This window comes from Sebastes fasciatus, unplaced genomic scaffold (assembly GCF_043250625.1).
Source record: "Sebastes fasciatus isolate fSebFas1 unplaced genomic scaffold, fSebFas1.pri Scaffold_32, whole genome shotgun sequence".
Lineage (NCBI taxonomy): Eukaryota > Metazoa > Chordata > Actinopteri > Perciformes > Sebastidae > Sebastes > Sebastes fasciatus.
In genome coordinates, this window is record NW_027428189.1 from 131,071 (window position 1) to 145,041 (window position 13,971).

The 13,971-nt window shown below is 46.1% G+C and overlaps 1 protein-coding gene across 1 annotated transcript; it reads left to right on the plus strand.

Annotated features, from left to right (window-relative positions):
* The first annotated feature begins 4,983 nt into the window (after positions 1-4,983).
* On the plus strand, positions 4,984-13,453 carry LOC141763723 (uncharacterized). The gene is made up of 7 exons (XM_074628412.1): positions 4,984-5,044; positions 5,860-6,309; positions 8,683-9,204; positions 10,953-11,352; positions 11,492-11,593; positions 11,738-11,812; positions 11,907-13,453. The coding sequence occupies exons 2-7, from the start codon at positions 5,872-5,874 to the stop codon at positions 12,761-12,763; spliced, it is 2,394 nt and encodes a 797-aa protein (XP_074484513.1). The 5' UTR covers positions 4,984-5,044; positions 5,860-5,871; the 3' UTR covers positions 12,764-13,453.
* The last annotated feature ends 518 nt before the right edge of the window (positions 13,454-13,971 follow it).

The following is a 13,971-nucleotide window of genomic DNA, read 5'->3' on the forward strand; positions in this document are numbered from 1 at the left end:
GTTCCAGTAGATGTACAGTAGATGTTCAGTAGATGTACAGTAGATGTTACAGTAGATGTTCAGTAGATGTTACAGTAGATGTTCAGTAGATGTACAGTAGATGTTACAGTAGATGTACAGTAGATGTTACAGTAGATGTTCAGTAGATGTACAGTAGATGTTCAGTAGATGTTACAGTAGATGTTCAGTAGATGTACAGTAGATGTTACAGTAGATGTTCAGTAGATGTTACAGTAGATGTTACAGTAGATGTTCAGTAGATGTTACAGTAGATGTTCAGTAGATGTTCAGTAGATGTACAGTAGATGTTACAGTAGATGTTCAGTAGATGTACAGTAGATGTACAGTAGATGTTACAGTAGATGTTCAGTAGATGTACAGTAGATGTTACAGTAGATGTTCAGTAGATGTACAGTAGATGTTACAGTAGATGTTCAGTAGATGTTACAGTAGATGTTCAGTAGATGTACAGTAGATGTTACAGTAGATGTTCAGTAGATGTACAGTAGATGTTCAGTAGATGTTACAGTAGATGTTACAGTAGATGTTCAGTAGATGTTCAGTAGATGTTCAGTCAGTAGATGTTTCAGTAGCAATGCTCAGTAGATGTAGTAGATGTTCAGTAGATGTTACAGTAGATGTTCAGTAGATGTACAGTAGATGTTACAGTAGATGTTCAGTAGATGTACAGTAGATGTTCAGTAGATGTTACAGTAGATGTTCAGTAGATGTACAGTAGATGTACAGTAGATGTTACAGTAGATGTTCAGTAGATGTTCAGTAGATGTACAGTAGATATTACAGTAGATGGTACAGTAGATGTACAGTAGATGTTACGTAAATGTTAGTAGATGTTCAGTAGATGTACAGTAGATGTACAGCAGATGTTCAGTAGATGTACAGTAGATGTTACAGTAGATGTTCAGTAGATGTACAGTATATGTTCAGTAGATGTACAGTAGATGTTCAGTAGATGTACAGTAGATGTTCAGTAGATGTTCAGTAGATGTACAGTAGATGTTCAGTAGATGTACAGTAGATGTTCAGTAGATGTACAGTAGATGTTCAGTAGATGTTCAGTAGATGTTCAGTAGATGTTCAGTAGATGTACAGTAGATGTTCAGTAGATGTACAGTAGATGTTCAGTAGATGTTCAGTAGATGTACAGTAGATGTTCAGTAGATGTACAGTAGATGTACAGTAGATGTACAGTAGATGTTACAGTAGATGTTCAGTAGATGTACAGTAGATGTTACAGTAGATGTTCAGTAGATGTACAGTAGATGTTACAGTAGATGTTCAGTAGATGTTACAGTAGATGTTCAGTAGATGTACAGTAGATGTTACAGTAGATGTTCAGTAGATGTACAGTCGATGTTCAGTAGATGTTACAGTAGATGTTACAGTAGATGTTCAGTAGATGTACAGTAGATGTACAGTAGATGTTCAGTAGATGTACAGTAGATGTACAGTAGATGTTCAGTAGATGTTCAGTAGATGTTACGTAGATGTTCAGTAGATGTTCAGTAGATGTTACAGTAGATGTACAGTAGATGTACAGTAGATGTTCAGTAGATGTACAGTATATGTTCAGTAGATGTACAGTAGATGTTCAGTAGATGTTACAGTAGATGTTCAGTAGATGTACAGTAGATGTTACAGTAGATGTTCAGTAGATGTACAGTAGATGTACAGCAGATGTACAGTATATGTTCAGTAGATGTACAGTAGATGTACAGTAGATGTTACAGTAGATGTACAGTATATGTTCAGTAGATGTACAGTAGATGTACAGTAGATGTTCAGTAGATGTACAGTAGATGTTCAGTAGATGTTCAGTAGATGTACAGTAGATGTTCAGTAGATGTACAGTAGATGTTCAGTAGATGTTCAGTAGATGTACAGTAGATGTTCAGTAGATGTACAGTAGATGTTCAGTAGATGTTCAGTAGATGTACAGTAGATGTTCAGTAGATGTACAGTAGATGTTCAGTAGATGTTCAGTAGATGTACAGTAGATGTTCAGTAGATGTACAGTAGATGTTCAGTAGATGTTCAGTAGATGTACAGTAGATGTTCAGTAGATGTTCAGTAGATGTACAGTAGATGTTCAGTAGATGTACAGTAGATGTTCAGTAGATGTACAGTAGATGTTCAGTAGATGTACAGTAGATGTACAGCAGATGTACAGTATATGTTCAGTAGATGTACAGTAGATGTACAGTAGATGTTACAGTAGATGTTCAGTAGATGTACAGTATATGTTCAGTAGATGTACAGTAGATGTACAGTAGATGTTCAGTAGATGTACAGTAGATGTTCAGTAGATGTTCAGTAGATGTACAGTAGATGTTCAGTAGATGTACAGTAGATGTTCAGTAGATGTACAGTAGATGTTCAGTAGATGTACAGTAGATGTTCAGTAGATGTTCAGTAGATGTACAGTAGATGTTCAGTAGATGTACAGTAGATGTTCAGTAGATGTTCAGTAGATGTACAGTAGATGTTCAGTAGATGTACAGTAGATGTTCAGTAGATGTACAGTAGATGTTCAGTAGATGTTCAGTAGATGTACAGTAGATGTACAGTAGATGTTCAGTAGATGTACAGTAGATGTACAGTAGATGTACAGTATATGTTCAGTAGATGTTCAGTAGATGTTCAGTAGATGTACAGTAGATGTTCAGTAGATGTTCAGTAGATGTACAGTAGATGTTCAGTAGATGTACAGTATATGTTCAGTAGATGTTACAGTAGATGTTCAGTAGATGTTCAGTAGATGTACAGTAGATGTTCAGTAGATGTACAGTAGATGTTCAGTAGATGTTCAGTAGATGTACAGTAGATGTTCAGTAGATGTTCAGTAGATGTTCAGTAGATGTACAGTAGATGTACAGTAGATGTTCAGTATATGTTCAGTAGATGTACAGTATATGTTCAGTAGATGTACAGTAGATGTTCAGTAGATGTTACAGTAGATGTTCAGTAGATGTACAGTAGATGTTACAGTAGATGTTCAGTAGATGTACAGTAGATGTTCAGTAGATGTTACAGTAGATGTTCAGTAGATGTACAGTAGATGTACAGTAGATGTTACAGTAGATGTTCAGTAGATGTTCAGTAGATGTACAGTAGATGTTACAGTAGATGGTACAGTAGATGTACAGTAGATGTTACGTAAATGTTCAGTAGATGTTCAGTAGATGTACAGTAGATGTACAGCAGATGTACAGTATATGTTCAGTAGATGTACAGTAGATGTACAGTAGATGTTACAGTAGATGTACAGTAGATGTTCAGTAGATGTACAGTAGATGTACAGTAGATGTTCAGTAGATGTACAGTAGATGTTCAGTAGATGTTCAGTAGATGTACAGTAGATGTTCAGTAGATGTACAGTAGATGTTCAGTAGATGTTCAGTAGATGTACAGTAGATGTTCAGTAGATGTACAGTAGATGTTCAGTAGATGTACAGTAGATGTACAGTAGATGTTCAGTAGATGTACAGTAGATGTTCAGTAGATGTTCAGTAGATGTACAGTAGATGTTCAGTAGATGTTCAGTAGATGTACAGTAGATGTTCAGTAGATGTTCAGTAGATGTACAGTAGATGTTCAGTAGATGTACAGTAGATGTTCAGTAGATGTACAGTAGATGTTCAGTAGATGTACAGTAGATGTTCAGTAGATGTACAGTAGATGTACAGCAGATGTACAGTATATGTTCAGTAGATGTACAGTAGATGTACAGTAGATGTTACAGTAGATGTTCAGTAGATGTACAGTATATGTTCAGTAGATGTACAGTAGATGTACAGTAGATGTTCAGTAGATGTACAGTAGATGTTCAGTAGATGTTCAGTAGATGTACAGTAGATGTTCAGTAGATGTACAGTAGATGTTCAGTAGATGTTCAGTAGATGTTCAGTAGATGTTCAGTAGATGTACAGTAGATGTTCAGTAGATGTTCAGTAGATGTACAGTAGATGTTCAGTAGATGTACAGTAGATGTTCAGTAGATGTTCAGTAGATGTACAGTAGATGTTCAGTAGATGTACAGTAGATGTTCAGTAGATGTTCAGTAGATGTACAGTAGATGTTCAGTAGATGTTCAGTAGATGTACAGTAGATGTTCAGTAGATGTACAGTAGATGTACAGTAGATGTACAGTATATGTTCAGTAGATGTTCAGTAGATGTTCAGTAGATGTACAGTAGATGTTCAGTAGATGTTCAGTAGATGTACAGTAGATGTTCAGTAGATGTACAGTATATGTTCAGTAGATGTTACAGTAGATGTTCAGTAGATGTACAGTAGATGTTCAGTAGATGTTCAGTAGATGTACAGTAGATGTTCAGTAGATGTTCAGTAGATGTTCAGTAGATGTACAGTAGATGTTCAGTAGATGTACAGTAGATGTTCAGTAGATGTTCAGTAGATGTACAGTAGATGTTCAGTAGATGTACAGTAGATGTACAGTAGATGTACAGTATATGTTCAGTAGATGTTCAGTAGATGTACAGTAGATGTTCAGTAGATGTTCAGTAGATGTACAGTAGATGTTCAGTAGATGTACAGTATATGTTCAGTAGATGTTACAGTAGATGTTCAGTAGATGTACAGTAGATGTTCAGTAGATGTTCAGTAGATGTACAGTAGATGTTCAGTAGATGTTCAGTAGATGTTCAGTAGATGTACAGTAGATGTTCAGTAGATGTACAGTAGATGTTCAGTAGATGTTCAGTAGATGTACAGTAGATGTTCAGTAGATGTACAGTAGATGTACAGTAGATGTTCAGTAGATGTTCAGTAGATGTACAGTAGATGTTCAGTAGATGTACAGTAGATGTTCAGTAGATGTACAGTAGATGTACAGTAGATGTTCAGTAGATGTACAGTAGATGTTCAGTAGATGTACAGTAGATGTTCAGTAGATGTTCAGTAGGGGGCGGTGTGAGCTGGAGGAGAAGAGGATGGTGATGATGGGTTGTTGCTGCTGGTAGTGGAGGAGCTGCTGGTAGTGGAGGAGCTGCTGGCAGTGGAGGTGAGGATCAGGTGAAGAGGTGCTGGTAGTGGAGGTGAGCATCAGGTGAGGGTGTTTCCTGGGTCAGTGTGTTAGTTAGCAGCTGCTCGGTTCTGTTTAACAGCACCGGAAGTAGCTAGCTCCTCGTTAGCTCCTACAATGCTAACAGTGATGATGCTAACGGTTAGCATTCAGTCTGAAGGTAAACATGCTTCCATTATCGGACACGGTCCTGTCTGACCTCCACAGACAGCCTCTCCATCCGTTATTCACGTGTTATTCACGTGTTATTCACGTGTTATTAACGCACCGGACCGGACACCGGACCGGTACCACGGAGGCTCTAACCGGGCTGAGCCTGCTGGCTGGAGTCCTGCAGGCTGAGATCCAGCCCTCATGGTAAAGGGAATGTGTTCTGCTTCATGCCGAACTGAAGAGTACTAAGTGAATATGTATGAATCACAGTGGATGTGTTCCTGCCAGCTCAGGCTGCGTGCTGACAGGTGGACGAACGTTAAATTACCAGGTATTTGCATGGAGTCTGGTGAAGGACTTCATGCAACATAGGGAGTCCTAGTTCTACTCTTGTTGACGTCACAGTGGTTGCCATGGTAACAGTCTAACTAACCATCATCAGGTGTGTTTACCTGAGATTAGACCTGGTCCAGGTACAGACACTCTGTCCCATCATATAACACCAGGTCCTCTGTTACCAGGGAGAGGTTGCCATGGTAACAGTCTAACTAACCATCATCAGGTGTGTTTACCTGAGATTAGACCTGGTCCAGGTACAGACACGCTGTCCCATCATATAACACCAGGTCCTCTGTTACCAGGGAGAGGTTGCCATGGCGAACAAGACGGAGCTCCACGCCTCGGACCAGACCTCCTCTCCTGATGAAGAACCCACGAAGCCCACCGGCCGCCGGACCCGCCGCAGGGCCGCCGCCGCCGCCGCTGCCTCAGGTAGGCGGGCTCAGAGAGGGAAGAGGCGGGGCCCAGGTGAGAAGAGGCGGGGCCACAGGGAGAAGAGGCGGGGCCAGGAGGAGAAGAAGGAGGGCGTGACGGTGAAGAGGACGTGGAGCGACGGGAAGCGGCGGTGGGATAAGAAGCATTACTGCGTGTTCTGTCGGCGGCCGCAGGTGAAGATCGCTCGCCACCTGCTGAGGAAACACGCCGACCAACAGGAAGTGGTCGCCGCCAGCACGCTGCCGACGGGATCCAAACAACGCCACCTACTGCTGGAGCACCTGCGCTGCCGTGGCAACTACATGCACAACATCGAGGTGTGTTCGCCTGTCTGTCTGACTGACTACCTGTCTGTCTGTCTGACTGACTACCTGTCTGTCTGTCTCTCTACCTGTCTGTCTGACTGACTACCTGTCAGACTGACTACCTGTCAGACTGACTACCTGTCTGTCTGTCTGACTGACTACCTGTCTGTCTCTCTGTTTACCTCTCTACCTGTCTGTCTGTCTGACTGACTACCTGTCTGTCTGTCTCTCTACCTGTCTGTCTGACTGACTACCTGTCAGACTGACTACCTGTCAGACTGACTACCTGTCTGTCTGTCTGACTGACTACCTGTCTGTCTCTCTGTTTACCTCTCTACCTGTCTGTCTGTCTGACTGACTACCTGTCTGTCTGTCTCTCTACCTGTCTGTCTGACTGACTACCTGTCAGACTGACTACCTGTCTGTCTGTCTGACTGACTACCTGTCTGTCTCTCTGTTTACCTCTCTACCTGTCTGTCTGTCTGACTGACTACCTGTCTGTCTGTCTGACTGACTACCTGTCTGTCTGTCTCTCTACCTGTCTGTCTGTCTGTCTGTCTGACTGACTGTCTCTCTGTTTACCTGATTACCTGTCTGTCTCTCTACCTGTCTGTCTCTGTTTACCTGACTACCTGTCTGTCTCTCTACCTGTCTGTCTCTGTTTACCTCTCTACCTGTCTGTCTGTCTGTCTGACTGACTACCTGTCTGTCTGTCTGTCTGACTGACTGACTACCTGTCTGTCTGTCTCTCTACCTGTCTGTCTGACTGACTACCTGTCTGTCTCTCTGTTTACCTTTCTACCTGTCTGTCTGTCTGACTGACTACCTGTCTGTCTGTCTGACTGACTACCTGTCTGTCTGTCTCTCTACCTGTCTGTCTGTCTGACTGACTGTCTCTCTGTTTACCTGACTACCTGTCTGCCTCTCTGTTTACCTGACTACCTGTCTGTCTCTCTACCTGTCTGTCTCTGTTTACCTCTCTACCTGTCTGTCTGTCTCTCTACCTGTCTGCCTCTGTTTACCTGACTACCTGTCTGTCTCTCTGCCTGTCTGTCTCTCTGTTTACCTGACTACCTGTCTGTCTCTCTGTTTACCTGACTACCTGTCTGTCTCTCTACCTGTCTGTCTCTCTGTTTACCTGACTACCTGTCTGTCTCTGTTTACCTGACTACCTGTCTGTCTCTGTTTACCTGACTACCTGTCTGTCTGTCTCTCTACCTGTCTGTCTCTGTTTACCTGACTACCTGTCTGTCTCTCTGTTTACCTGACTACCTGTCTGTCTCTCTGTTTACCTCTCTACCTGTCTGTCTGTCTCTCTACCTGTCTGTCTCTGTTTACCTGACTACAAGTCTGTCTCTCTGTTTACCTCACTACCTGTCTGTCTCTCTGTTTACCTGACTACCTGTCTGTCTCTCTGTTTACCTGACTACCTGTCTGTCTCTGTTTACCTGACTACCTGTCTGTCTCTGTTTACCTGACTACCTGTCTGTCTCTGTTTACCTGACTACCTGTCTGTCTCTGTTTACCTGACTACCTGTCTGTCTCTGTTTACCTGACTACCTGTCTGTCTCTCTACCTGTCTGTCTCTGTTTACCTGACTACCTGTCTGTCTCTGTTTACCTGACTACCTGTCTGTCTCTGTTTACCTGATTACCTGTCTGTCTCTGTTTACCTGACTACCTGTCTGTCTCTCTACCTGTCTGTCTCTGTTTACCTGATTACCTGTCTGTCTGTTTACCTGACTACCTGTCTGTCTCTCTACCTGTCTGTCTCTGTTTACCTGACTACCTGTCTGTCTCTGTTTACCTGACTACCTGTCTGTCTCTGTTTACCTGACTACCTGTCTGTCTCTCTGTTTACCTGACTACCTGTCTGTCTCTGTTTACCTGACTACCTGTCTGTCTCTGTTTACCTGACTACCTGTCTGTCTCTGTTTACCTGACTACCTGTCTGTCTCTCTACCTGTCTGTCTCTGTTTACCTGACTACCTGTCTGTCTCTGTTTACCTGACTACCTGTCTGTCTCTCTACCTGTCTGTCTCTGTTTACCTGACTACCTCTCTGTCTCTGTTTACCTGACTACCTGTCTGTCTCTCTACCTGTCTGTCTCTGTTTACCTGACTACCTGTCTGTCTCTGTTTACCTGACTACCTGTCTGTCTCTGTTTACCTGACTACCTGTCTGTCTCTCTACCTGTCTGTCTCTGTTTACCTGACTACCTGTCTGTCTCTGTTTACCTGACTACCTGTCTGTCTCTGTTTACCTGATTACCTGTCTGTCTCTCTGTTTACCTGATTACCTGTCTGTCTCTCTGTTTACCTGACTACCTGTCTGTCTCTCTACCTGTCTGTCTCTCTGTTTACCTGACTACCTGTCTGTCTCTCAGGTGATCAGACAGGGCACCGGTGAGATCGTGCCGTGGCGTCAGCCGTCGGAGGAGGTGGATGCGAGGAACTACCTCCCGTGCCCGCTGTGTCTCGGTTTCTTCCTCCGTGCTGATCTCTGGAAACATCAGGCCTCCTGTCGTAAGAAGCTGACCTCTGACCCCTCTAAAGACTCCGCCTCCTCAGCAGAGACCACCTCTGACCCCGTGAAGGACTCGACCTCTGACCCCACAGGTAAGTCGGCCTGCGATCCAGCAGACGACGGGACCGACAAGTCCTCGGAGGACACACCCGCCTGCCCCTCGGGAGACGCGACCACAACGGACCGGACCGGGACCAAGCGGCCCGTGACCTCTGACCCCAGTGTGGATCAGAATGTGACCTCTGACCCTGGGGCAGACCAGCCCAGGAAGCGCAGTCGGGTCCAGGCGGCGGCATCTCGCCTACTTCCGATTTCCAGCGGAGCATCGGAGAGCTGCAGCGAAGTCTTGCACCGTATGAACCAGGACCACGTCTCACACCAGGTCTGTATGCTGGTCTATCTGCCTGTCTGTCTCTCTACCTGTCTGTCTCTCTACCTGTCTCTCTGTCTACCTGTCTGTCTCTCTACCTGTCTGTCTATCTGCCAGTCTCTCTACCTGTCTCTCTGTCTACCTGTCTGTCTCTCTACCTGTCTGTCTATCTGCCTGTCTCTCTACCTGTCTGTCTCTCTACCTGTCTGTCTCTCTACCTGTCTCTCTGTCTACCTGTCTGTCTCTCTACCTGTCTGTCTATCTGCCTGTCTCTCTACCTGTCTGTCTCTCTACCTGTCTCTCTGTCTACCTGTCTGTCTCTCTACCTGTCTGTCTATCTGCCTGTCTCTCTACCTGTCTCTCTGTCTACCTGTCTGTCTCTCTACCTGTCTCTCTCTACCTATCTGTCTGTCTCTCTACCTGTCTGTCTATCTGCCTGTCTCTCTACCTGTCTCTCTGTCTACCTGTCTCTCTGTCTACCTGTCTGTCTCTCTACCTGTCTCTCTGTCTACCTGTCTGTCTCTCTACCTGTCTGTCTATCTGCCTGTCTCTCTACCTGTCTCTCTGTCTACCTGTCTGTCTCTCTACCTGTCTCTCTCTACCTATCTGTCTGTCTCTCTACCTGTCTCTCTCTACCTATCTGTCTGTCTCTCTACCTGTCTCTCTCTACCTATCTGTCTGTCTCTCTACCTGTCTGTCTATCTGCCTGTCTCTCTACCTATCTGTCTGTCTCTCTACCTGTCTGTCTATCTACCTGTCTGTCTATCTGCCTGTCTCTCTACCTGTCTGTCTATCTGCCTATCTCTCTACCTGTCTGTCTCTCTACCTGTCTCTCTGTCTACCTGTCTGTCTCTCTACCTGTCTGTCTATCTGCCTGTCTCTCTACCTGTCTGTCTCTCTACCTGTCTCTCTCTCTACCTGTCTGTCTCTCTACCTGTCTGTCTATCTACCTGTCTGTCTATCTGCCTGTCTCTCTACCTGTCTGTCTATCTACCTGTCTGTCTCTCTACCTGTCTCTCTATCTGCCTGTCTTTCTACCTGTCTGTCTCTCTGCCTGTTTGTCTTTCTACCTGTCTCTCTACCTGTCTCTCTACCTGTCTCTCTCTCTACCTGTCTCTCTCTCTACCTGTCTCTCTCTCTACCTGTCTGTCTACCTGTCTCTCTACCTGTCTCTCTGTCTACCTGTCTCTCTACCTGTCTCTCTCTCTGTCTGTCTCTCTCTCTACCTGTCTCTCTACCTGTCTCTCTACCTGTCTGTCTGTCTGTCTGTCTCTCTCTCTACCTGTCTCTCTACCTGTCTGTCTGTCTCTCTACCTCTCTCTCTCTCTCTGCCTGTCTGTCTGTCTACCTGTCTCTCTACCTGTCTCTCTCTCTCTCTCTACCTGTCTCTCTCTCTACCTGTCTGTCTACCTGTCTCTCTACCTGTCTCTCTGTCTACCTGTCTCTCTACCTGTCTCTCTCTCTGTCTGTCTCTCTCTCTACCTGTCTCTCTACCTGTCTCTCTACCTGTCTGTCTGTCTGTCTCTCTCTCTACCTGTCTCTCTACCTGTCTGTCTGTCTCTCTACCTGTCTCTCTCTCTCTGCCTGTCTGTCTGTCTACCTGTCTCTCTACCTGTCTCTCTCTCTCTCTCTGCCTGTCTGTCTGTCTACCTGTCTGTCTGTCTCTCTCTCTACCTGTCTGTCTACCTGTCTCTCTACCTGTCTCTCTCTCTCTGCCTGTCTGTCTGTGTGTTGACCTCACTGTTCCTCGTTGTGTCCAGGTGAAGTCTGATTGGTTGATCTGTAAGTATGGAAACCAGTTGATGGGTAATGAAGAGGTGAGCCAGAGGAGGTACGACTACGTCAGTCAGAAGCTGCGTGAGCTCGGCAGGTTCCTCCTCGCTGCTAGATCTCTGGACTCTGGCGTTCAGACCCTGCAGGACCTTCTGGCTCCGGGCCGCCTCAGCCTGGCGCTGGCCGCTGCCAGAAAGGCCTCGGGATACCGGTGGAGCCGCCCTCCGCTGGCGGTGAAGACCACGCTGAAGACGGTGTGTGAAATCGCCATCGGAGAGAGTCTGCAGGACGGAGACTGGGAGGCTGCGGCCAAGACCACCGACTTCTACCACCTGCTGGGGAGGGAGTGGGACAACCTGGGTCTGCTGAACCCGGACCCTGACGCAGGTAACACCTGAGGAAGAACCGGAGGAGGGACCGGATCATTTCTGTGACTCTGGTCTCTGTTGGGGTTCAGGTTTTATACCAGACCCCCATCAGGAACCGGATCAGTCCAGCAGACTCACCGCTGTGTTGGTTTTTCTAGCCGCTCCAGAAGACGGAGCGAAGACGAAGAACCCATCAGTCCAACCGAGAAGAGAGAAGAGTAAAGAGCCAGATGGAGGGCAGGCAGACCCGAGACCACAGGGTGAGTCCTGATCCTGATCCTGATCCTGATCCTGATCCTGACCTGTAAATACACACCTGGCTTTTCTGTACCCCCGTCCCTGCACGGACTACGTAGTGGCTTTAGTGGTCCACTAGATGATGCTGTCTCTCTGCTTGTCTGTAGTTCCATCCCGGGGCAGTAACCGACCGGGGACCTCCATGAGTCCACCAGAGTCCAGGCTGCAGACTCCTGTCTCAGGTGAGTCCTCCTGGATTCAGCGGACCATAGATCTACTACTAACATGAGTCCAGGAGGTCTGTCTGATCCTTAAGAGACCTGCTTTGTCTTTCAGTCCCCGTGGCTCCTGGGAAGGTCCGACGTCGCCCCTGGTCATCTGCAGAGAAGGAGGCGGTCTGGAGACAGTTGGGAGTCCACGTGCTGGTCCAGTCAGTACCGGGGAAGGAGGTCTGTCAGCGCTGCCTGGACCTTGAGCCTGTCCTCAGAGGGCGACACTGGAAAGACATCAAGAACCAGGTCCACAACCAGATCCAGAGCCAAAAGAAGCAGCAGTTCCATGCCCAGATGGACCTTCAGGAGAACCAGGAACAGCAAGACCAGATTCAGAACCAGAAGAAGCAGCAGCAGTACCAGGTCCAAATGGACCCACAGGGCAAGGGCCACACCCACAACCAGAAGAAACAGCAGTACCAGGCCCAGATGGACCACCAGGACCAGGACCACATTCAGAATACAAAGAAACAGCAGTACCAGGCCCAGATGGACCACCAGGACCAGGACCACATTCAGAATCACAAAAAGCAGCTGTGCCATGCTAGACTAGACCAGCAGGACCAGGACCACATTCAGATCCATAAGAAGCAGCTGTACCAGATGGGCGAGCAGACCCAGGGGCTGCAGACCCCCCTGGAGCGGGACCCTTCTATACTGACGGGTACAGCGTATGGACCTGACGGGCCACATCGAGCCCCTGGACAGTCCCTGTTGGAGCGGGACCCCACTATCAGTCCCTACCCACTTCCACATCGGACTCTGGGTCCTCACATGGACCAGCTGCTGTCCAGGACCGAGTGGACGGACGAGTCTTTGGCCCAGCACTACTCCATCAGCAGGCAGCTGGACAGGAACCTGCTCCAGGACGGGCCCCCGGGACAGCCGCCTAATCCTCACTCTGGACATGTCCACTTCTGATGGACAGGCCCACGAGGGTCCACTAATGACCATGTGAGACAAGGCCTCTACCAGGCCTCCACCAGGCCTCCACCAGGCCTCCACCAGGCCTCCTCTAGTCCCTGAACCTCCTGGACTAAATGAGTCTTTTCCAAAGACGAGGACTTAACAACTGAAATGTCTTCTATTTATTTAACATCTAAAAGTCCAATATGTCAAAGACAAACCTGGTCTGTCCCCATCGTGGTCTGTCCCGCCGCTGAACTGGACTCTCCACTGAACAGGGACCATGTTGGTTCCGGGGTGTAGTGTCTCCTTTTCACTGAGGTTTATCTGAAACGTTCAACAGCAGAACCTGGAAACGTCGTGAGGTCAAGGAGAGAAGAGAAGGAGACTTCAGAAGGAGTCTGACTGCTCCTTCACTAGACTCCTTCACTAGACTCCTTCACTAGACTCCTTCACTAGACTCCTTCACTAGACTCCTTCACTAGACGGCGGATGTTAGTGACGTCAGTCTGCTGTGGTGAAACTACAATGTTGTGAAGATGGACTACAAAAGGCGCTGCTTCTCCCCGTGCGGTATTAAACAGGTGTTTCAGTGACAGACTGCTTCACCTGCGGTGTGTTAAAGAGAGATACTGCTGCTGGAACACTCTATCAACAGATCCTAAAGATCATCTGACCTAACGAGGACAAACATCACCTCATTACCAAGAAACAGGACTAGATGATCCATATAGAGTTAACTGGTGGAGTTCTGGAGAAGAGGTAGGATCACATACTGGAAGTGGAGGCTGGACTTCTTCACACTTCATATTTATTCATATTGATTATTAGTTCATTGATTGTTTACTGTTCATTTGATTAGTTATTCTTGTTTTGTGTTTTACTGAGGTATTTGTTACATGTTCAAAATAAATCATTCCTTAAATAGAAAGTCACCGTCCACTCAGATTAAACATGAATCACAGTTAGTGGATGAAAATAATATGCAAGATCAGCATCTAGTTTATTATTATGAACGCTGCGTCGCTTTAAATGCTGCAGCCGCAAGGCATTGTGGGATGTTATTGTCTCCTTTCCTCTGGTAAAGGATGCTCCAGTGTGTCCTCTGCTAAAGGAGATGGTAAAGGAAGCATTGAGGCTCCTTTCCTTTGGTAAAGGATGCTCCAGTGTGTCCTAAAGGAGATAGTGAAGGAAGCATTGAAGCTCCTTTCCTTTGGTAAAGG

Coding starts and splice junctions, on each gene's coding strand:
- LOC141763723 (XM_074628412.1), top strand. CDS start 5,872: ATGGCGAACAAGACGGAGCTCCACGCCTCGGACCAGACCTCCTCTCCT. Junction 6,310..8,682: donor ACTACATGCACAACATCGAG/GTGTGTTCGCCT, acceptor TCTGTCTCTCAG/GTGATCAGACAGGGCACCGG. Junction 11,353..11,491: donor GAACCCGGACCCTGACGCAG/GTAACACCTGAG, acceptor TGGTTTTTCTAG/CCGCTCCAGAAGACGGAGCG.